General features: G+C 35.9%; 2 protein-coding genes across 2 annotated transcripts; both read left to right on the top strand.

Moving 5' to 3' along the window:
• Window positions 1-16325: 16325 nt before the first annotated feature.
• LOC5564014 (protein lin-37 homolog) lies at window positions 16326-17356 on the top strand. Its single transcript, XM_001648287.2, has 2 exons — window positions 16326-16521; window positions 16589-17356. Exons 1-2 carry the CDS (start codon window positions 16494-16496, stop codon window positions 17263-17265), a joined length of 705 nt encoding a protein of 234 aa, XP_001648337.2. The 5' UTR covers window positions 16326-16493; the 3' UTR covers window positions 17266-17356.
• A 6618-nt stretch (window positions 17357-23974) lies between these two features.
• Window positions 23975-24531, top strand: LOC110676896. Its single transcript, XM_021846524.1, has one exon. It carries the CDS (start codon window positions 24063-24065, stop codon window positions 24483-24485), a length of 423 nt encoding a protein of 140 aa, XP_021702216.1. The 5' UTR covers window positions 23975-24062; the 3' UTR covers window positions 24486-24531.
• The last annotated feature ends 454 nt before the right edge of the window (window positions 24532-24985 follow it).

Raw genomic sequence — 24985 nt, 5'->3', positions numbered from 1 at the left:
GTAAATAGCGAGGCCTTTTCATCATAATCGATTTTTTCCATCCATCTCTGAGGAATCATAACAATAACTGTACAGAAAACAGTGGAAATGAAGTAATGCGACATGTTCTACACACGAAAGATAAAAATTAAAATGATGGTCGCAGTCTCTCTTTCGAAAAGTAGAAAAATCAAACACAAATAATGCACATGGAATGATCAAGCCGTCGATCCATCTATGTGCATTATTTTGGATAGATTCTTCAGTTTCACTCAAGATTGCAAGCATTCCTAAATGCAATGCGGCAGTTTACATTATTTATATTTGAATATTCAGTCGTAACTCGTTTTACATGATTACCATAAAAGTTTAGGTGCAATGTTAAATTAAGATTTTTTTTTTGCTTTTGCAAGATTCATTCAATAATTCCTTTTGAGTTACATAAAACATCAAATGTTTGTTATCCATGACAGAATCGCTCTCAGTTTTCTCAGCTATATCTAAGATTAAGTTACATCGGATGCATGAAAATATGAAAATATCTTAACAAACCAAATCCAGTAATGGATTTCCATTGCAAACAACTCTGCAAATTGCCACTACTGCTTGGTTTTTACAACAGTACATCCCCAAAACCCAGCAATAGTCTTGGCGGTAGCTATTCAATTCATAGACCCATTGATTTGCTAATGGCTGTTGCAAAGCCTTATACAGAGCTACCCTCTGGTACCGCAGTCAGTGTATTGATTAATAGCAGCAATTTGTTCCGGGCACGGATCGAGTATTACTAATTTCATTACATTATCCTTTCGGGAGGGCCGATTGCGGCATTTTCCATTCACATTTCAGGGTCTTTTGTGCAGGTTACTGGCAAAAGCGGTCCTTCACTGAAGTTGTGCCGGTGTGACCTAAACCAGGCACAGACTGCTGTTTCCAAACAACTGTTTAGAGCAATTATGGCAGTAAAAACGACACATCCAGCCCGCGCCTAGGCTTTGTAAACAATCTGCGAATGCTGGCTCTTATTGCCAGCTGGCGACTGTGTGCGCCATTTGTTTTGGCAATTATCAAGGTTTTGGTGTACTGCAGCTCGAAACCAGTCCTCCCAAAACGGCACAACAAACTAGGCCTAATACGAAAGCTTCGAGCAAATGCCGAAATGGTTTTAACAAGGTTCAAGCTTTTCGTTCTGGTTTCAAATTTTCTCTTATTTGTTCTGGGATTCCTGTCAATATTTGTCTTGTTTCAGCTGCACCATATTATTTCCAGATATAAATCTAAAATTCTTTAAATAACAACAGCGACTCAAAGTAGAGTTCCATTTGATAAATTTCTTCAAGGATTCCTGGAATCATTATTGGTTCTTTCGTGCAAAATTTCATAAATCATTTTACATCCAACGCGCAGCGTAATCAAACTTTTAAGAATTTGCAAACATTCTATAAATCATAAAACTGTTGAAAACTTGCAACACTCAGAATTGAATCGATTTAAAATGTATCCGAAACAAAACCACAAACATTCATGGTATGATTGTTAATGAGACTTCGTGGGTGAATCAGCTTATGCGACTTAAGCGAGCTTATGTCGTCATCATTAACTGGAAAACTTTCATTCACCTTGTACTGCATTGGATTTTTCTATCAACTCCACCGCACAATATTTCACAATCCAGCTCAGAGACAATCGATTTGAATTGTTTTGAAACCTAATTGAAATTAATTACCTTAATTGCTGAACGCGTGCTCAACGCAACGGAAGCGCCCTGTTCAGTCGGGTGGAAATTTTTATTTCCGCCCGATCGAATCGGAAATTGGCAGTATAAATAATTTCCCAACGGTACTTGGCAACGCCACGCACGCACCGCAGATACTGCAGTAATTAATAAGGACAATATTTCGCGATTCACGGGCTGGGTAGTCGAACAGAAGGGGTGTGCATTCCTTCCTCGATACAGTTTGAAGCCGCTTGTAATGTCAAATATGAACTATTGTTGACTTTATTATACTGAAACCCTAAATCATCAAAATTCATTCCACTTAAAGAAATTATCCACCAGTCAAATGGGTTTCGATATTGATGAGATCAAGCTTCTAGATGCTAAATATGGAAAGAAATGTGGTATAGTATAAATTGAATGAAAACGAAGCTTGACATATTGGACAAGTATTATACGAAAAACGAAATAAAAAGAGAAACGAAAGTATTCTCCGCTAGGTGGAACAATCATTATACTCTTTGGAATTCATACGAATTGCAGAGATACATATTTGACGTTTTTATAATGTGAATGAACCTTGTTAATTGTGGTCATAATTGATTCGTTTAAATAATTTTCGCAATGTAAATGGACTACGTCAGGTGCATACCCGAATGCGTACAATTTGAAACTAAAATAAAAACAGACTGTGTGAGTTATTGAACAAATTAATTGCGTTTCTGAGTGTAAAACATTTCAACTGTTTCCGACAGTTCTTCCAAAGAGTCTTCGGATTTGTATTAAATATTACAATCGAAGTAACACTATGAACTCTATCAGGTTTCCAACTATGCTCATAAGTTCAGCTTGGGTTAATTTTCCAAGTGAATGATTCTTCAAGAATTAATTCAGAACTTCAATCAGGGATGGGGTGCGACTCAAATCTCTTTTGATGCTACACGCTCTGCTGCGAGCACCTCCAATTCAAAGGAGACGTACGCGAGTAATTTTTCTGCACTGCATCCTGGCAGTGATGTCTCGCTACGTGCTTTGGCATACACTGAACGAAATCTTTCGACATGAATTGAATAATTTTTGCCTCATGCGAGCCCCATACCTATTTTCATACCCATTCAGGATGATTTTCATCTTCGTTGAAATCATCTGTTTACATATCTCATCGATTGAAAATCATCCAATTTTGCAATGATTTCAATCCCCTAAAAAGCTGAATAGAAATGAATGATTATCATACATGAAAGTGAACATCCCTTGCTGATTGTTATTTATGATTCAAAAGGATTCGCTTTCACAAATAAATAATTCTCAACACTTGGTAATTCTACACAAGACGTATTTAATTCAATGTATGATAATTTAATTTGATTTGGAAAAGTTTCAAGAACATTAATATCGCCAGGAACAATTGCCTCATGTTTGACTCCAGAAACTCCACGCTCCCATTTGGATTATGTGCATATCAGTGATTTATGAAGCCTTTACAATATAAGAGACATGTTAAAAGTAAAGATTATCCTGAGTCATTTTAACACAACACACAATTACCTGTTAAATTCAATCAAGAGTTCCGGAGTCACCAAGCTGCTGTCGCCATATTTACACCCCGATTCAAAAGAATAATTTGACAACTATCATCGTTCGCTTCCTGTATGTTTTGTCAGACGGCAGTTGAATGATTTCCAATCAAGGACATGATAGAAACTAAAATTCGTCATAAGTTAGATGTTTTTCATTTGTGTTAGCATAAGTCAAATGTCTACTTAATGTCATACGGATGTATAGGCAAATATAATGCGCCACCATCATAGAGGTCGCACACTGGGGCAGAATCGAAAAAACGCGGAAACAACCTGTAGTTCTTCGGAATGAAGAGATAGACGTTTGATGTCTTCTGCGAAAATGATCCTTTCAATTAGGCCGATATTTTGAGATGAAGTCATATTTTTTAGTGTTATTCGCATAAATGACTCATGTGCCATTTCGGTAAAATGGCAATTTAGGAGTATGGTTTCTTCGGCAAAGTTAATCGTTATTTTATGCCGAAAATAATTTCTGAAGACGTCAAATTTCCAAGGCCTACTATTTTTGAAATACAGTGATCCCTCCATGAGTCGATGTTCCATGACTCGATATCGACTCATGGAACCATACTGGAAGCAAAATTTCATGGTTACTATGATGGTCCCTTCAAACAGCTTTCCAAAGGATTGCTGTTCCATGACTCGATATTTCCATGAGTCGATGGTCCCTTCAATCTCGACTCATGCAGGTTTCACTGTATAGGCATTCTTCAAAAAAAAAGTGCTTAAAACTGATATTTTTATTTTTGCTTGTAACTTTTCAATCAAAATACCATATATCACCTATGATTATCTCATTAATTACCATAAAGCCGGTCTGGTGAAAACTTGATGGTAAAAATAATATTTTGTTTTATTATTTTAGTAAAATTTTCAAAAAAACAGGGATATTGCGTAAAGGCCATTCTTGCGATCGGGCAAGTTCGGGCAGGTGTTTTCATCGCCATCCAGAATATTCGCCCGCGGTCAGAATATTCGTGACTATTTTTTTCAAGGATATGATACTTAATATATTTTTTCTACGTGATCTGGAAGTATGCTAAGCTTATAAAGAGGTTAAGGTTGCTTGTGTATTTGCTATTCGCATACACGCCTTAAGTGCCAGACTCATTATTTCAAAACCATTTCGGTCGAATGAAAATTTGGGTATATGATTTTTTCCGGAATAGTCGATCGTTATTTTAAGCTGCAAACAATTGCTGTAGTGTTCAATTTTTTTTTTTTGAAAAACTGACAAGCTTTTGATGAATTGTGCTAAAAACCGTTATATACATAAGTTTTGTGATTCTTTAGTTTAAATACCATTTATCGCCTCTGATTATGTCTTTCATTGGCATAATGCAGAGCTGGTAAGAATTTGATGGTATAAACGAAAAAAATGGTAAAAAAAATATAAAGAATAACAGGGATATTGCCTATAGGCTATTCTTGCAGCAATCCAACAAAATTACCATCAAATTCTTACCAGCTCTACCTTATGCCAATGAATGACAGAATCAGAGACGTTAAATGGTATTTAAACTGAAAAAATACAAAACTTATGTATATAACAGTTTTTAACACAATTTATCAATAAAAATAGTAGGCTTTGGCAATTTGACATCTTCAGCTATTGTTTTCAGCTTAAAAAAAACCATTGACTTTGCCGAAGAAATCATATATCTAAATTTCGATTCGACCGAAATGATGTGATATAATGAGTTTGGCGCTTAGGATCTTTTTGCGAATAGCAAATATACAAGCAATGTAAAAAGGAAATAGCTAAGTACATTTAGCTACCAGTAAACCGCAAGAATGCTCATGGTTATGTTGAACTTTTGTTTGTATTGGAAAACTTTTACATTTTCATGTAAAATATTTTTTACCTTTGAATAAACTTAGTATACTTCCAGACCGCATAAAAAAATATATTAAATATCACATCCTTGAAAAAATATGACATGAATGCTCTGACTTTTCGTAAGTGGATGGCGTTGAAAACACCTGCCCGAACTTGCCCGATCGCAAAAATGGCCTATACGCAATATCCCTGTTTTTTGAACACTTTACTAATAAAATCAAACAAAATATAATTTTTAACATCAAATTTTCATCAGCCCTGCTTTATGTTGATTAATGAGATAATCGTAGGTGATATATGGTATTTTAAATGAAAAATTACAAAAAAAAAATCAAAAATTTTGGTTTTTAGCATACTTCTTTTCAAAATGCCTATATTTCAAAAATAGTAGGCCTTGGAAATTTGACGTCTTCAGCAATTATTTTCGGGTGAGAAAATAACGATCAACTTTGCCGAAAGAACCATACACCTAAACTGCCATTTGACCGAAATGGCATATGAGTCATTTAGGCGAATAATAATAAAAATATGACTTCATCTCAAAATATCGGCCTCATTGAAAGGATCATTTTTGCAGAAGACATCAAACGTCTATCTCTTCATTCCGAAGAACTACAGGTTGATTCCGGGTTTTTTCGATTCTGCCCCAGTGTGGGTCGCTGGGGAAGAATGAAAGAAATGGTACTGAAAATGTTTGTTTACGCCCAAAATTCAATTTTTCAACCTAAAAATTAGGTAATAATCAAACGATTATCGAACTATTTTCCATTGGAATAATCATTTGGAACCACTATTCTTGCGATACGCGTGATTTCACAATAAATTTAACCATTAAAGTTTATAACCTATGCTGTTGTCAAACACCAATTTTCCAATTTTATCCCACTAACCGCACATGAGCACTGACCTGATCTGTACATTTTCGTTGGAAAACAAGTTTATAATGTTTTTTCAATGCTCTCTGATCGTCTACAAAATAACTATTCCGAGAAAAAGTGTAAATTGTGTGCTCCTTCCTATGCTGCACACGGTGCGTTCTCAACCCAACCTCTGTATTGAAGGTTCTTCGACTAGCCACCAGATGTCGTAGTGATCGTTTAGTTTTGAAAATATTTGCCTATAACCAAAAGTCATCACCGAATTGGTAGTGTCATCATATACTTGAATATTCATTCAAAATGAGGAATGTAAAGATTTATAGACAAGTGAATTACAAAACATTCAGTTCTCACGAAACATCACTAAAGGACCTATGTACAAATGAGAGGCTCTCTTTGTTTACTTTCTCTTTGACCAATAACTGAGTGAAAAACTTCCCAAAAGCTTTAGTATTCCACTGTTATAATCGAAAGAGAGCGAGAGAAGAGAGAATCTCTCATTTGTACATAAGTCCTTTAATAATATTTCGCGAGAATTCATGGCGGGAGGTTGCTTTCAGTGTACGTGGTATCGAGTTTTCTTATTTTTACTCTTTGTGTTAGCAGGAGCGTAGCACACATTGCTAAACCTGCTACGACTGTCGCACAGAAACGGTCACTGGGTGTCGATTAGGTTGTCGAATTGAAAGATGACATGAATGTGAAGAACGATAGGTAACTGTCAGAGGGAGATGAGTCGACAGAAGGCTGTGTAGGTAGTATTTATCTAGAACCATGCCATAGTTTTTTGTTAGATAAAATGAGTTTTCGCAATTACAAATAATATTTTATACCTATCGGTATTTATAATCAAAAGCAATTAATTCACGTTGTAAGTGCCTAAATAGTCAGTATAATGAATTACTATCTAAAATATTAAACCTACATGAACTTTCAGGTTAAAGAACTTACAGCTATTGAACTTATTGATTAAAGTACACAAAGTGACTGGAAATAGTTGTATAATTGTGAGTAATGTTTCTATTAGCTATTACACCATTCCATCAACTTTTATATTTAGTCCACAGGGTTTTGGAATAGCTATTTGTTGACTCGGAGTAGTTAAGGCTGAAAAGGGTTATCAGAATTGTAAGATGTTGGTATGAAAATAGATTATGTGGATATTTGTTAACCGATTATACATTTTAGCTTTGAAGCATCGTCAATAAACTACATTGGACAGCCAAAAGATCTGCGAATCCCTGTTTCTACTTCGAGGTGGCAACACTTTGCGTTTCATACACGCGTCAAATATTCTTCTTGAATTCATTTCATTAATATCCCAAGTAGCACGCGAAACATCTTCCAAAGAGATGCTTTTTAATTATTTTTTTCTATCTTTATTAGCGAGATTTTTAGCCCTGGGCTAGTTCATCTCGGGACCAACGGCTGTACTTCCCTTCCGAAGGAAGTCGTCACTGAAATTTTTGGTGACTATCTCGGGGATGGGATTCGATCCCAGGTCCTCGGCGTGAGAGGCGACCACTACACCAGGTCAGTCCCCTGCTTTTCTAAAATGGTTTCAATCGCTTATCAATAAAAGCATCTGTAACATGCCTAGTTCTAGATCGGTTGCATAACAAAATCGGCTTATAAAGTTTAATTTCCATTCCAATGAACATGCATTTCACTCCTTGTTTGACGTTCAACATTTTTGATACAAGATTTGCTGCAAATGTCTTTTGCAAATAGCAATGAAGTCAAGTTTATCAGCATCTTTTCAGCAACTTTTCAAACAAACTCTTGAAACTTCTCACAAGGCCGGTTTTAATGTTATGTTTCAAATTAATTTCATTTAGAGCATCCGCAACTTGCATTCAATTTTCGTTCCCATACCCACAACTCAAGAGGATTCATCCCAGATGCGAGAAAGTTGCAATAAACTACGTGTATGACAGCAAGAGTTTGTTTCAATCCAGTTGCAATACGGTCGAGTTGCACCTTACGTATCAACTAACAACGAAAACATGGTTTCTCATGTGTTGCGCGGAAGTTTTTGCAAAAAGTTTAGATTATTTCAGGCGTGGTCTAATTTCACCAGTAATGAACTTGTATTCCGACGGGTGCAATAAAGTTATAAGCAAAAAGCTTTGATTAATGGGCCATGTGGTCGCATTTATAGTGCATTGGCAAAACAATTGTTCGAAGAGCTGGTGGAGTAGTGAGAAGAGGAGAAGATTGGTGATCTTGAGGTCGGAAGTTTGTTAATCGTTCATATTTTTGTTTTCATTTTTATTCTCTCAAGTATTTTGCAGCAAATAGGCAATTTCGATATAACTTAAATATGTTGCAAACAGACTCCGCTTCTTGCGCTTTTTGCGTTGCCATTCAGTGCAATTGTAAGTCATATTTTCAACCACTGACAACTCATCAACTAATCGGAGTTGCAAGAGATAATTTTATTCTTAAGTTGAAACAAATTGTGCTTCTTGGGATGTGCCTGTCAAAACTCTTAAACGCGATGAACAAAGTTCATCATCACTTAATATCCATAATTATAAGTTTTTGCAAAGCATGAAATTTTCCTAGAGTAAATTTTTATGCTGGCTTGAGAGAGTTTGAAAGAGTAGAGATTGTGCTTTGCTTTGTCTTGCACAAAAACAGATTATCTCCTGCACCTTGTTTTGAGTTTTCTCGCAAGGAATGGCAGATGTGCAATTAATTTAGGAGTGGCACGCATGTTTTTACTAGAAATGTAAAACCACTACAAACGTCGAGTTAAACCTAATCTAAAATCTTAAAAAAAAAATATCTCAATATTGATAGCACTTCTAAAGATGCGCAAGAAATTTCACTTGAATTATAGAGGAGCTCGGTTCAGAAATTCGTTCAAAAATTCCGCTAGATGTTTTGCAAAAAGCTTGAGTTATTCCAAGTTGTTGGAAACACTATCTTTTTTTGAGAATTCCGTTGAAAATATTGCTGCGATATTTCTGTTCGTTCAACGTTTGCAAATATTGAAATTGTCTTGGAATAAATGGTTAACATTTCTTAATTGCTAAATTCAAAAACTACTTTTTCAAGGGCCCCTGAGCTCAAATTAATGAAACATGCATTTGTGATTTATTCCTCGAATACACACGTCTTATGAATGAGAAAATTGTATAGAAATCAATGTGAATGTTCGCAAAATGAGTGGAATAATGGTTAAGCGTTTTCTGTTGGAATTCCAATCCAATATAAATACACATATTCTAAAAAATCAATCAAAATTTTTTGCCAGAATTTATTAGGTAGGATTTGTAGAATAATGATTTTTTTAGATTTTCATTCTTATTCTTATTTAAGTTTTTTTTCTGGAAAAAAAATCTGAGCAGGTTGTTGTTAAATTCCTTGGAGAATTTCCTGAGAGACTCTCTTTAATAATATTTCCCAGATTTTTTTAATAAATAATCAATGAAGCCATTCTTAGCCAGTTCTGATATAATTGAATTGGGGAATAATTCCTGAAAAACTTTGAAAACTTCTTATATAGACTTTTAAATGCTGTGCAAGATAAAGTGAAAGGGTTTTTCCAGAAATGTCTTAGGCAATTCTATGAAAATCTCGTACAGGGTGTCTACTCATTTACACAAATGAAATTCCCTGAGGCTTCCAGGTTTTTCCAGGTTTAAAGAAAAACAATTCTAGGTTCTAGATATTCTCGAATAGTTCATTTTGCACGACTTAATTTTTTTTTTTTTTTAAGTGTTTCAGAGCACCTTAATAAACAAAAATTCAAAGTATGTATTTTTTATTTAATTAAGGTGAAGATAAATCTAATCCAAAGTTCAAATTTTCAAGAGCACGGATCTGAAGAACCAAACATCCGTTTGAGCAGAAAACTTAATCGATTGGTCACCACCAGCTGGTGACCAATCGATTAAGTTTTTAGCTTAGCAAATATTTTAGTATCAGTTTGTTCTAAACGTGTTAACAACATTAGAAAAAAATGTGATTTTCATTTGGTTTCTACAAAAAAAAACAATTATTCTAACCAAATGATCTGCCAGTGCCTTTAATCATGAAAATCAGATATGAAGAAAATATTCAATTTGAACTTAAGGGAAATAAACCTTTCCCTTAAAATGGGACTCTGAATTACGGACATCAGCGGGACTCTGGGACTCATGGGACTCTGAATTACGGACATACACCCACAACAATTATTTAGAGGATGTTTTGTATTTCGGGTTTCGGGAAATCGTGTCTGGTAGCGTTTGATTGTCTTGGATATAAGAATTTTAGATACCTCTTGCCTGAAAAAAACAAACATGTACCAAAAAGAGATCACACATAGATTTCTATAAGAATGATTTTTTAGACTTGTTTAAGCGTCCCTTGACATTACGACAAGTATTACTGCTTGTTTTACTGTTGATTTCCTTCACGCATTACTCCAACGATCTATTCAGGAGTTTGTTTTGTGATTTTTCAATAACTCTCTAAGAATTTTTTTCCAAGACTTTGGGATACCTTCCTGAACACAAGCTAGAGTTTATCTGAGGATAATTATAGAAAATTCTTCGGAGATTCCATCAGGAATCCCTCCAAAGACCGTTGGAGACATTTTCTAAGGAAGTCCCATGTTCTCAAGAAATATGTTCTTTGATTTACCTGGGACTTTTTACATCATTCCCGTTAAGAGCATCTTCAAAATTCAAAATTGATTCAGAAATTACTATTTTTGATTATTTGCCAAAGAAATTTGAAAAAATACATTCATTCTTCCAGAGATAACTCCAGGGAAATGTCATGGATTTGTTTGTTTTTTTTTTTGGAGAAATATTTGAGATAAATTCGCGAGAAATTTGCAAAAAAAATGTTTGTGTGTTCAAAGTATGCATTGATGAATTACTACGAGGATCTCTGAAAGATCTCCTTGGTGAAATAGGTACTTCTTGGGATTTTCTTGATAAAATGCTAATATAACTGAAAAACCCTCGAATCTCTGAATAATGTCCTACAAGAATGTGTGAAGAAACTCGGAGAGACTCACTGGAGAAATTTAGGTATGAATAATTAGAAAAATACCTGTAAGATTGGCTGTAGTGATAACTGATGTGGAACCTTGAAATAAGTTTTGAAAAGTCCATGGAGTTTGGAAATATTTTTTGGAAAAATATTAGTGAAATCCACAGCAATAATATTTTGATGAAATACTAGAGAAATTCTGAAGAACTTTATGAGAAATTCCAGGTCGATTTTTTGAGGAATTCTCGGTAAATTTTATGAAAGATTTCATTGAATGATGTCTGAAGGAATTTTCGTAGCAATTTCTGGAAGTAATCGTGGATGTTATTTATTATAGAATACCTATCAAAAATGAGAAAAAAAGGCGTAGGAACTTTGGTAGGGTTTCTTGAAAGAATATCGAAATAAACAATAAACCTTTGTGAAAGAACCTGGAATAAACCTTTGTGGACGAACTTATTTATGACGTGTTGTAAATCTCCTAGAAGTAACAACTGTAAAAATCGGTGAATGAATCAGTGGAAAAATATCTGAATATTACTGGAGGTAATAATGTTTCAATGCTCTAATATGTTCTGACAAAATTTGTGAAGGAATTCATTTAAGCTTATCTTGAAAAAATTGCTGGTAGCATTCCTGGAAAAATTCATAAAGGCATTCCAGAAAGAATCTATATAATACCTTAAGTATTCCTTGAAGTTTCCTCCAACACTTGTGGAACAGCCAAAAATATGTGTCTTTACCAACTTTTCAATCCAAGTTCTGAAATAATGAAAATCGTAAAAATAAAATAACAACTGAACATCTCTAGAAACGTCTTGATAGCGGCACAGCAAAAAAAAATGATTGAAAAGATTTTCTGTCACAAAAAGGACATATTCTATCTTGTTTTACTGATTCAAAATAATTTCCCTGACTATGGTCGGAATTCCCTGAGAATTCCAGGTTTTTCCAGGTTGTAGACACCCTGTCTTACTTAGGATTTATTCGATAGTTTCGAGGATTCAAAAATGGATACCCAGGTAACCAGTAAACACTAAAAAAGCAGCACAGCAGAATACTCAAAGCATATGACCTGTTTGTTGCTCAGCAGTTCGATTACTTAGCTGACATGAAGTAGCAAAAAATATGCTATCTTGAATCTAAAGATCGTTCATTAGCATTAACGCGCATACGCTAACGTAAAGATTCGTGTGAGATTTTTGGTCGGATTAAAAACAATTCACTAAGATAACACTGTTTTCAAGATTTATATCGGTTATTCCGTCAAACAGAAATAGTAACATAACAATGTGTTCAAAATGAAAAAGTTTCGAAAGCATTTTCAAAGAGGTTTTTTAAAAGAATGTTTTAGTCACTAACAACATTTTGTTTCTAACCCTTCAAATATGTTATTTTACGTCGTATGAAATTCCCACAGAAATTTGACAGAAAATCTGATAGAATTTTGTCATATATGGCTTTAAAATGTTACCTTCCGGGATCTCTCACAATGTACTGTCACAAAAACTCTATTCATCGCTTCTAAGGGGTTTCCTGAAATTGAACCAAATACTAATTTAAATGTCCGTGACTTCAAAGCAAAGCCATGCTGAAGGTGTCTGGGTTCGATTACCGATCGGTCCAGGATCTTTTCGTAATGGAAATTTCCTTGATAGCTCTCAGTTAATAACTGTGGAAGTGCTCATAGGAACACTAAGCAGAGAAGCAGGCTCTGACCAAGTGAGGACGTTAAAGCCAAGAAGAAGAAGACGACATTTAAAAGTCTTTTAATGTTTTGGCATGAATAGTACACAACACTGAAGACGGCCTTACAGTTGAGGTCGAAATACGCGTATCTGTCAAAGGATACAAACTCTATTGGAATTAAATGGTAAAGTACTAAATTCGGGTTTTAATTTAACTATCGGTATACGAGCTGTGTACGTAGATTTATTATCAAATGATAAAAAGTTGATAGGCAGCATCTGTCCATGTTGAGTTGTTCTGCCAGGAAGAAGAAGCTACTCTCTTAATCTGTACAGAATGAAGAAATTAACACCTACCTGTCGAAAAGGAGGGGCTTTTTCCACATAAACACCCTTCGCGATATAATCCGTTTCGTTGATGGTTTACCCCGTATCACCACGTACATGATCCAAAATGCAAACATAAAATTTATGATTATTATGTATGTTTTGGCGTGACTTTACAGCACCTGTGGAGCATCCTTGTGGAACCGTGTCGAAACTGGAAGCAAGAATGAGATCAAAGTGCGAACGTCGTTGCAGATGACGTCGATTATGGCGATGTTTGTGCTAGAGTGTCCATTTCCCGGCCATTCTGCTCGTCCCGGGATTCGGGACAAAAATCTAAGCTTATCCCGGGAAATCCCGGGATCCCGGGATTTCTCGAAGTTTCAATAAAACTAGTGTTTTGGTTGAAATAGAAGTACAAATTCAACAATACAATGTTTTTTTAATGAAAGAAAAAGATAATGTATGTTTCCAAGACAATATGATAATTATAACAAATCACATTTCATGTATGACTTTCTTATTCTGATGAAGTAACTTAAAAAAATCAAAACTTAGCTTGACGTTTGGGATTTTTTAAACTCTCTATATCACTTATGAATAGAAGTATGGTAAAATATTAGGCCATAATATTAAGGCAATTGATCATGCAAAAAGGTAATTTCCCAAAATTATTGACTGAAGTTTAGGTTTTCTTTCAAATTTGCTTTCTCAGCCTAGAATTATAAAACCGGCTATTGTTGAAGAGAAAAGCATTGAAACTCTGCTACTAGACAAATAAAAATATGTGTTTCTTACTAAGTACTTTTCATGAAAATAGTTAATTGTCTATTTTTTATCATTATGCTTTTCTATTTTATCAAATAAGGCTCGACAATGCGATAAAATGTCATTGTTTCTCATTGAAATTGGTGGTTTTCATAAAATTCTACATACATTTCGGGAATCCCGGGATTCCCGGGATGTCATAACTAAAATCCCGGGAAACGGGAAATCCCGAAGTTTGGCAAATCCCGGGATATTTTGTCCCGGGATGTCCCGGGATGGACACTCTAGTTTGTGCTTTTCGGTGTTGTCGCAGAGAGCCAGTAATTTCGAGAACTTGGTGGGCGTGGGTTTGTTTTTCAGCTTCAAATCAATTCTCGATTACTTTTTCAAATCGACGTATGTAACTTTCATACGGTTTTGAGAAAATTTATTAAGTAGAATCACAACCTGTCTTCTAAAACTGTTTTGAAATGAATCACCTTTTTAACATTTTTTCGCCGTGTACATCGCTTAAATTTTGCATACCATCAGCTCGCGTTCAAAATCTAGATAGTTTCTACTAGTTCCCACTAAAATAATTATAACAAAATGATAAGCCGTTTCATTCAGTTACTTTCGACGTTTTTCTACCAGTGTAAAATCGACTCAAGTAGTGTTTTGTTTTGATTCGTGGTTAAGTCACTTTGTCTCTCCATACAGCGGGGTGGCGAAAGTAGTGGTTAGGTTGCGAAAGTTGAAAATCTTACTTTCGTCGTTTTGAAAATCCGGAAATTAAACGATCTAAAAGTGAAAAATCGAGTTGGTTCAGAGCGGAACGTGTAGAATTTCGTCTGCGAAACACGTAGGATCGATAAAGTAAGTTTGTATACTTTTTTGACTTGAGTCTGTATGAATAAGTTTTCGAGAATTATCATTTTAATTTCTTATCATAAGAGTAATTGAAATTAGCGTAGGAACAGGGGCATAATTCTGGTGAAATTACTTGGAGAAATGCATAAAGAATTACTTGGTACAGTCGTGCTAAATTCGATTACTCAATTCAGTTTTCATTTACTTGGAATCTGAAAATTGAATACAAAAAATATATATATGGAATCCCTTAGCAGAATTCTAGAATATATTATTTTTAAATTGACCCACAGAACACATTTTAGAATTATCAAGCAGAGTTTCTAGAGAAATCACTGGAGGAATTTTTTTTCAAAGAATTCTTGTTATGTACCAAAAAGAAATGGTCCGAGAAATGCAGAAACATTTGTAGGTAAAATGTGGGAAAACTTTGGAAAGTGCTTTAAGACGAAATGGTGGAATTGCAAAAGTAATTGGCTGTGGTAAAATGCGCGTGAGCTTCTCGAAAAATGTAATCTTCAATTCTGCAATTCTTAGAGATAATTCTTCTGAAATTTCCTCATCTGGATACTCATCTGCTATTGCTCGGCGGAAGATTTGAGAGAATCCCGAGAAAAAATACCAGAATTTCCATGGAAATAAACTGGAGAAACACAAAGATAGTGTGTTTTAAATCAATAAATTTGAATTAATTTGTGAATGATATATTGGAAGCATTCCTGAAGAAACTCTCGGAAGGTCTCTTGGAGAAGCAAGAAACTTTTGTTTTGATATAACCATGAAGGACATTTTTGAAATAACAGAAAAATTTCAACTTCCATACATTACCATTTTGATAATTATCGAAGTTGGATGTACCACTGATTGTTTTGTTGCATGGACATTTTTCGCCGACAGAATATTTTGTTATTTCCATTTACAAAATCTTAGCCCGAATTCTGCACGTCTTGAATTCTCGCGTAACATTACTAAAGGACCTATGTACAAATGAGAGATTCTCTCCTCTCTCGTTCTCTTTCGATTATAACAGTGGAACACTAAAGATTTTGGGAAGTTTTTCACTATAGATCGAAAGTCAATTTCCTTGACTAGCGTTTCATACAAAAAACGCAATAGATGAGATTAATGAGACTCAGTTATTAATGAAAGAGAAAGTAAACAAAGAGAGCCTCTCAATGTTAGATAGGTCCTTTAGTAATGTTACGCGAGAATTCTTGTTTACGGTGGATCCAACTTTCGATGGAATCCTATTCGTTCGAATCTATGACCTATTTGATTTTGCTAGCGTAAACGAGAATGCGACACGGTTTTCGATCGAAAGTGCCTTCGAACAGTAGAAGCATTAACCTAAGAATGCTAATGTCGCTGCTATTCGTGTTACCAATATCTAGTTTGCCACGAACTGACAACTTGAGTACCGGGGCTCAAAGTGTCAGATTACTTTAAAAAACCAAAACAACGACATGGTATTGAACAAACAATGAAAAACCATAATTTGAAGTAATAATAATTAAAACCAGTTTGTGACAACAACGCCATTAGCGTTCTACTACTAATATTTCTATTCTTCGAACGTAAACAAAAATAGGGGTGAATCGTGAAATTTCCTCAAATATGTTAACCAGCGAATTTGTTCTCCATAGTTAATTATCTCTATTGAACACGTGGTGTTGCAAAAATACCAGCTGCTATAAAAACAAAATGCTGTCACTAATCTGTCATCGTGTTTTGACAGATTAGTGACATGTAGCTTGAGCCGTCATTGTGATGTTCGTCATGAATGTTTTTCTATTGTTTAGTAAAGAAAGTGAATATCTGAACCGATCCGGCTAAATTTTTGGTTACACAGACTAATTTGTCAGAACAACAACGATGTCGAAACCACGATTCCCAGGTCGTCGTAAGTATTATATCACATAATCCGTTCGTAAAATTGTAAGGGTTGATTGTTTTTCTGTAATCTGCAGAAAGCCTTCTCAAGGTCAATCGAAATGCGCAGCTCCAAACGGTAGTAACCAGACAAATGTCCCTTCTACGACCTCTAACTATGCCAACCACACCGAAGCCCATCGACCCTTCGTTACCCCTCCGTGGACGGCCACCGAAGCGTTTAAAGATGGAACAGCTATCGGTGGGTCTCCGCCATCAACAAGGTTCCTCCTTCATCATGAAACTCTTCGATCGAAGCGTCGATTTGGCTCAATTCGACGGGGAAAGTTCGCTCTATCCCGTTTGTCGAGCTTGGATGCGCAATCAACCGCGTGCTCGGCAAAACCCGGACGGCCCGAAACCATCCGACCCGGCTTCGCCTCCGCGGGGAGCGGAATCATCACGCCACTCGATGCCCGACATTGTCGAGCGGTTCAATCGGAAAGAGGTGCTTGAAATTCCAGACATGCCGAAGCCGAGCGAAACCGAACTGGAACCGTTTCGGTTCGAGCGGCATTTCGCGGAGGGTGAAGATGAAGAGCCCGAATTGGATGGAGTAGAGGGATCAGCTGATCGGAAAGAGATTCTCCTGCAGCACCACAAGGCGCGGTGGACAAAAGTGCGTCGAAGTTGGCAGGGCCATCGACAGAACTATTTGCGCAAGTATCAGCTTAGCTACGATGTGCTGGACGCTATCATGATGAAGCAAGTGTGAGCTAAGGCGCTGTTGGGAAATGACAACAATTATTTTGTAATAACGATTGTTGCTGGTTTACGGATTAACGATAATAAAGTTTGATTATCAATTGAGGTCTTTTTATGTGGTTGGAGTTGTTTCAGGTTTTTGGATTGATTTATATTCCCAGTATACCATAACATGCAGTGCATACAAGGCAGAGTATTTCTGCATTGTTTTTTGTCATTAGGGCTTATTGCAGATTCTCGCGTTGAGTATCATACAGGCGTATCTGCAGTGATCGATTTCTCTTCGTCGATTTTCTCTTTGCATTACTACACAAAATTCAATCGTTTTTCGAAACATTTTACGGTTCAGTACGATGAAGGATGATGAGTACTTTTAACTGAGTCGAAAATTGCTGTCGAAAACAGCCGCCTGGCCAAGTAATAAGCTAAAGAGAAAATCGATGAAGAGAAATCGATCACTGCAGTTACGCCCTTATGATACTGAACGCGAGAGATTCATCGATTTCTCTTCATCGTTGATCTCTTTGTGTAATTGCAAAAAAACTGATTCTTATTTTCGTAACATATTTTTGTGCCGTATGATGAAGGATCACTATATAAGGTCGAGCTTAGAACACGACACTGAAGACGACCTTACAGTTGCGGTCGAAATACGCGTATCTGTCAAAGGATACAAACTCTAGTGAAATTAAATGGTGTAGTACTAAACTCGTCTTTTTCATCTACTTATAGGTATTCTACTAAACAGCTCGAAGATTTATTATAAAAACTTTAGCCGTAAATTGAAAACCGCACCTGCTACAGATATAAAAGGAGAAAACACGTGATAGTTTTTCGCAAAGGTCAATCAAATTTTGTGATAATGGATCCATGAGCTTGCTTGTTGAAATGTAGGCTGTGAGTTCGCATCTTCATAGAAATATTGTAATTTCTTATTAAGAAGTTGCAAACACTTTTGTGTTGAATCTTTCCTGTTAAATTTTGTAGTTTACGGCATATTTTCTTCTTTAGATAAGCGATATCACGAACGAAAATGATTCCTTTGACAATTGTTAGGCATTCAGAGTTCCGATTTGTCTCGAATTACGACCATGATTTAGATCACGAACAAAGGCAATTTTAAATGTAAAATTGATATGTTCACAACTTCTGAGAGGACTATAGTGTTCATTTCCCAACCATTTTGCATATACCGGGATTCGGGACAAGAATTTATGCTTGTCCCGAAAATTCCCAAAATCCCGGTTTTTTTCCTAATTTTCAAAAAAAAACTAGCATTTTTATTAAAATGGAAGTATTGTTCGTTTAGTTGAGGAATAGATTCTCGTGCACATTTTCAACGTCGAAAAATAAATACTCACACGTCAGTTTATATGGCACTTCCATAGAAGCACGCATCTTGCATTCAATGTAAAATCCAACATAAAGCGTTACATGTGCGTTACTTGTTGGTTTTGTTAGCTACGACGCCATCTAGTGGCGCGGGAGTGGATAGGACAGGTAGGACATGTGCTACGCAGAAAATCATCTGGGTAGGGAAATCAAAGGATTACCCTACCCACGATTCAACCATTTATTATCTAGAAATAGATGAGGACATGAGAATATCCTAATTGGTAGTAAAAGCAAGCAGTTTGGTCTATTTTTTTCAAATTTGATATCAATATAAAGGATATTTATAATATTTAATACGAATAACAAAAGTTGATCCGACGAATGATCCTAAAGACATGACAAGTAGTAGTTTTTTAAAGACTTTGCCTTTATTGCATGTTTTTAAAATATATCTTTTTACCCGAATGGTGCTTGCCTTGAATCCTGATGCAAACTTTTACAGGCTCCAAAGAAACCTTCAAAGACTATTACGAGGTTGGACAGGCTCTTCAAGAATTTCGTCTGACATTCCCAGAGGAAAAGCTTCAGGATTTATCAGTTTTTATTTAGAATACTTACATTCAGGGTCTTCTACGGAGATCCTCCAGAAATTCTTCTAGAGATTTATCTACCAATTTTCCTAGAAATTCTTCCAGCAAATTTTTCAAAGGAAGCTTAAAAGAATTTACCCAGATTTTATTACAGGAAATCCTTGAGAACACTAAAGCTACTTCCTAAAGTATAATTTTATTTTTTGTTCTAAAACTATCCTAGAATTTTCTCCAGGTATTTTTTCACTAATCCTTCAATAGAATTCGCTAGTTGTTACTCTAGGAGTTCTTACAAAGATTTCTACAGAATTTCTTCCGAGGAAACCCACAAAGGTTTATTCCAAAGTGTTTGAAAAAAAAACCTGAAAGAATTCCTTTGCCTGATCATGTGGATTTCTTCAATAATTGATCCACGTTTCTTTCCAGAAACTCAAAATTCTTTGAGAAGTTCTTCAAATTAGTCTGTTTATTATTTCAAGGATTTTTTCCAAAATTTCTTCTAAGCATTAGTCGTGTAGTTTAACCAAACATTTCTTAAAAGGTTTCTCAAAAAAGTCCTATGCAATCTTCAAAAGTTTGTTTGAGTTTTCAAACCAGTTCATACTACAGCATTTTTTCCAGTAATCCCTAATCATTCCTACAAAAAAACTGAAGAGATTCAGTCCAAAGTTTTTCGAAGTTGCGGGATAAAATCTCCCTAAATTCGATTGATTTTTTTGATTATGTAGGCAAATTATCTAGGAAATCTTCTAAAACATCTTCAAGAGTCCACGAGTTATCTCAGAGATCTTTGTTCATCAAGGGTGACTTTACAACAAATACAAGTTTTATCAGAGGTTACTCTAGGATTTTCTTTAGAAATACCGCCTGGATTAATTTTTCAGAAAAATAATTCCTTAACATTTCCCTGGAGACAATCCTGGTAGAAATCCTGAAAAAAAGCTTCCATGACTTACTTGAGAAAAGCTCAAAGAATTACTGGATGAATTTCTGTACAAATTATAGAAAGAATCTCTGGAGCAATTGCTAGAGAAATCCCTAGTTGAAATCTTATGTAAATCATGAAAGGCAATTTCAAATAGAGTTCCTAGAAATTTCTGGAAAAGTTATTGATTCAATTTTAGGAGGTGTTCTCACCGGGAATCTTGGAGACTGTCGCAGGGAAATCGATGAATGAATCACTGATTAAAATTTTGGATTAGAATATAAAATTAAACATTAAACATTAAATGGATAAAATTAAACATTACAAATTCAAAGTTGTTGCATAAAAAATAAACAGAAAGTAAACTTTCCATGGTAAACAAGATAATTGTAACATTTTATATTTTATACATGTCTTTTTACTCCGATAAAGTAACTAAACAAAAACCAAAGCTCACCTTGCTACGGGTTTGCTGTTTTTTTCAGACATTCGAAATGTTATCAAAACTTGGAAGAATAAAAGAAACGATTTGCATCATTGGAGATATTGTAGTTGATTATGTCATGTTGATCACTGAAAATCATCGACAGAAATTTGGTTGTTTTTTTTCGATTGGCATTTTCAGCCTAGGATCATGTGAACAGCGAATGTTAAAAAGAAATCCCATAAATGAGCTTTGATATTAGACTAATTAACATATTTTCACTTATTTTATAATTTGATCTTTTCGTGAAAATAATAACTTATTCTTCTTTGGTTTTCTGTCATTTAAGTTATTTTAATCCATGTCGATAGTCTAATTTAATCGGACAAAGCTTGGGTCTTAGAAAAAAGAGTCATTGTTTTGCATCGAAATTCAGTGGTTATCAACTTATTTTACGTCCACTTCGGGAATCAAGGGAATCCCGGGACGTGAAGCTTATATTGACTGTAACGATAAACTTGCGACGATCGACGCGCCACCATATTTCATATAACGGAGGTTATTAGAACTAACTTGGAGGTGATGATTTGGAGGTTATTTAGCAATTTGGATGATAAAATCACCTCCAAACACTAGCGATTTTGCGGTGGGATGTTGACGTTTGATCTCGAATCCCGGGGAATGGGTAATCCCGAAATTTACCAAATCTCGAGATTTTTCGTTCCGGGATGGACACTCTAATGAGGACTTTATAGAATTGTACTCTATTTATAGAAACATTGATCTTTCAGTGAAGAAATATAAACCGTGTTCTTGAAAAAATCGCTATGAGAATCTGGTAAACGTTAGGGAGGTTTTATATTGTTGCTGCTAATTGAATTTCACATGTAACGTGACGTCGCAAAATCATGTTGCGTATCTCATGGCAGAAATGTGTAAAATGTCTTTATTCAAAATTGAATAGAATGTGCAAATTACTTTCACTCATGGTACAAGAATTCTTCTTCGGCTAGCATAACATAAATGGTATTTCTTCATCCGTTCTCTATTATACAAATAATCGCGTCGAGGAACAAGTTTGTTCCAAGAAGATTTCACCTCGCTAACGGCTTATTGAAAATCAATAATTTCGATTTGTTGTCTACCTTCGAACTTTCTGAACAAACTTTTAGAATGGGCAATATTTCCCTATGCATTTAATTACAATTTTTATCAAAAAAAGATCAACAAAATGCGTATTTTATCACTGTTTTAAAATTTAAATCAAAGACGATATTGTGACATTGCTTTTGGAAGTGTAAAATTAAATCTTATCTGGTTTTTGTTACTTTGATTAAAATGCAAAAATACGCTTCTATCATGTTAGTCCATTGTTTCAAAAGGCAGCTCACAGTGGCAGTTCGTGACAAATGAATCTTGGATCACCTTTATGTACTACATTTCGTATCGGTTCCTCCCTCCCAGAGAATTACTACAGGAAAATCAAGTAATTCTCTCAATCGATTAGAGTGTTAGCCCATGTTTCATGAAGGTTTTGGAGTAAGATCTTCTTCTTCTTCTTGGCATGACGTCCTCACTGGGACAGAGCCTGCTTCTCAGCTTAGAGTCAGATGTTTCAGTTATAAGTATTAGTTTGCAGCAGTGATAAGCACGTAGCTATTCAGCTAGACCATGCTGAGAGTCGAGTGTTCAAAGCCCATCATCATCGAGAAGGCTCATAAGAACACTAAGCCAAGAAGCAGAATCTATCTCATTTGGGATGTTACGCCAGAAAAAAAAAACTTCTCCTGGTGGTCTTCTGTCCACACATAAATTTCCTTTTTTTTACAATACTGTTTTTGATGATGGAAGTGCTACTTTTTGCTACTGTTTTACGAATCGTCAACTTAATCTCCAAATGTCTGTAAAGCCCTTCTTCTAATTGCTTTGGATTTCTCAATGATTAGATTCTTGTTCTGCTTCCTTTGGTGATCTGCATCTGTTTTGAGTTCTGCATCCCATCAAGTATAAAACATTCCTCAAAGGTTTCTCAAGAGTTTTTTCCAGAAATTCTCCCAGATTTCCAGGAAAATCTCTACAAAAATAACTCCAAGGATAAATTGACGCTTACATTGAGCTGTTTGGTAATACAATCCACATGATTATTAAATTAATTAACGTGATCTTTACGCGTGGTAAAGATGGATAAACTATGGGTAAAATTATGTCCTGGGTTCGAACGTCATTAAACCAAAATAAATATTCCAAAGCAATTCGACCAAATGTCCTTTCGACCAAATTTACTTTAGACCAAATGTCATTCGACCAAACGTCATGCGACCAAATGTTCTAAAGCCTATAATAATAGGTATAAAAACTGTTGCTTTAAAATTTGAATAAATTTAATATTGTTTTATACATAGGCTGTTTTAGAGCTATATTTTTCGATACCTTTTTGTTTCAACTGATATGAGGGTGGCAATCGAGTAGTGTTTGATCCGTTGAATCTGTTGCATGCTCCTTTGAGGGTGAGCGATGGAATTCAGATCGTGTTCAGTTCGCATAGTAACCGCACTATCGGTATCGATCATCCGTGTACATGTTCACGTATTCATTTAAAATTATAACTTTATCGTTTACCAAAACGAATCCTTTCCCATATCCAAACTCTCAGTGTTTTCTTGTGGAAGTGCAGAGGACTTCTCGGCTTCCATAAAGCAAGTAACACGTCAACATTTCGCTCCCATTCCCAAATTGACCTGCATTCGGACACAGCCGACGCCGGTATTGTTTGTTATAATAATGAGAGCACCAGTACTTACACATTGAAATCGCTACTGATCCTGAGTGACATCTGTTGGTTCCCTGTGTAAGTACAGCTGTTCTTGCAATAACGGAGTAGCAACTGCGGGCGGTCAATCATGCTCATGCTCATGCTCAACTGATATGCGGGTGGCAATCGATAACATTGATATGCACAAGTTATCAACCAAAAAAGGAATAGATTACTGTAGTTACTTCGATGATTCTGAACGCAATTTTTTATGTGATTTCGTTTGAGTATGCCGTTCAAATTTCAGCCTACATCGCCGTCGTTCGTTATTCTGGGACAAAAACATCCATTATTTCCACCTGGCGCGAAAATCTTCATCATTACTGAACCACATTTCTCTCAGGCCAATTTGCCATCCAGCTTTGTTGATGGGAAGAAATTTATTCCGGCTGATTAGATTGATGAAATTTCATCCACTCACTATTAGCAAATTGTAAATGGAGGAACCTTTTGACGTCCCAAGTTCAATTACCCTAGGAGCGTCGTTCAGTTGAATGGTCTCGACCCTGCGACCAAATGGTCGTTGACCGGTCAAAATTGCAAGCCGGCGACCTTTTTTATGGGCAGCATTTTGAAAACAATTTGCCGGATGGCTTTTGGTCCCCCGTTTGATTGCGGTCACAGTAGGTCGATTTGTCAACTCAAATCATCCGTCACCGATCCAAGTGAGCTGTGGTTTTGCGTCAGGATAGTTCTGCGGAAAGGTGAGAGCGAACCGAAAATGTCAAGCATGAAAGAATCCATCGTCGAACTAATGTTCCTGGCGTCGAAAATTGGTAACCCCGGTGATAGGGTTCGCGTCACCGAATGGATTAGGAAACTGTCAGAAACGGCTGCCGAACCCGATGCTCATCCACGGCTGGTGGAGGAATATATGGACTATCTGAAACTTTTGCTGTCTTCGTCGCCGATTTATTTCGTGAATCCCTTCAAAAGCTATCCGCCTAAAAATCACCGTTTGGTTCCGCTGGCAGAATCGTTGGGGAATTCGCTGGCCAACGAGTGTCCGTATCTGCCCCGAAGTGGACCGTTGAAGCCCATTCTGCTGCACCGTTCCGAAGACGATACGGCCGTCATTTCCGTTCATCAGAATCAGCAGGGAGAGGTGATGTGCTATATGGCTATCACTCCGAGGAATGAGTAGGAAATTCAATTTGATACAATCAAAAATAAATCATGGCTAAACAGTATTAGTCTCTTTTATTACAAATTCAAGTTGCAATGATCCATTCGGCCTAACGTACTTCGGCCTTATGATCCAGCACCAATCAAAGTAAGTACACATATTCATAAGTAATTCATTGACCTTCATAGTAATCCAGTCATAAAAAGTGATAGTTGTTAACAATTCTAATTCTTTGGTCGATAGTGGCTCCAGATCGCCTCGACTGACAATATAGGCCGGGACATTGACCGAAGTAAAAAAAACCTTAGTGTACTGGTATGTGAAGTTTCGAGAAATCTCAAGTTGACGAATGGCTTTAACAATAACTTTCGATCCGCCAACTTAGGATCCTTCAACCCACATTAAGGACTAAGATGTGTGGCCTAATAAAGCGACTCTAGGAAACTCACCATATATTTTGGAATATTTATGCATAGAATTTCCACATTACTATTACAGACAAAATCCTGAGCTCTCCA

This window comes from Aedes aegypti, chromosome 2, assembly GCF_002204515.2.
Source record: "Aedes aegypti strain LVP_AGWG chromosome 2, AaegL5.0 Primary Assembly, whole genome shotgun sequence".
NCBI classification, from domain to species: domain Eukaryota; kingdom Metazoa; phylum Arthropoda; class Insecta; order Diptera; family Culicidae; genus Aedes; species Aedes aegypti.
Note: the sequence above shows the minus strand (reverse complement) of the source record. Positions and strands in the feature narration are given on the sequence as shown.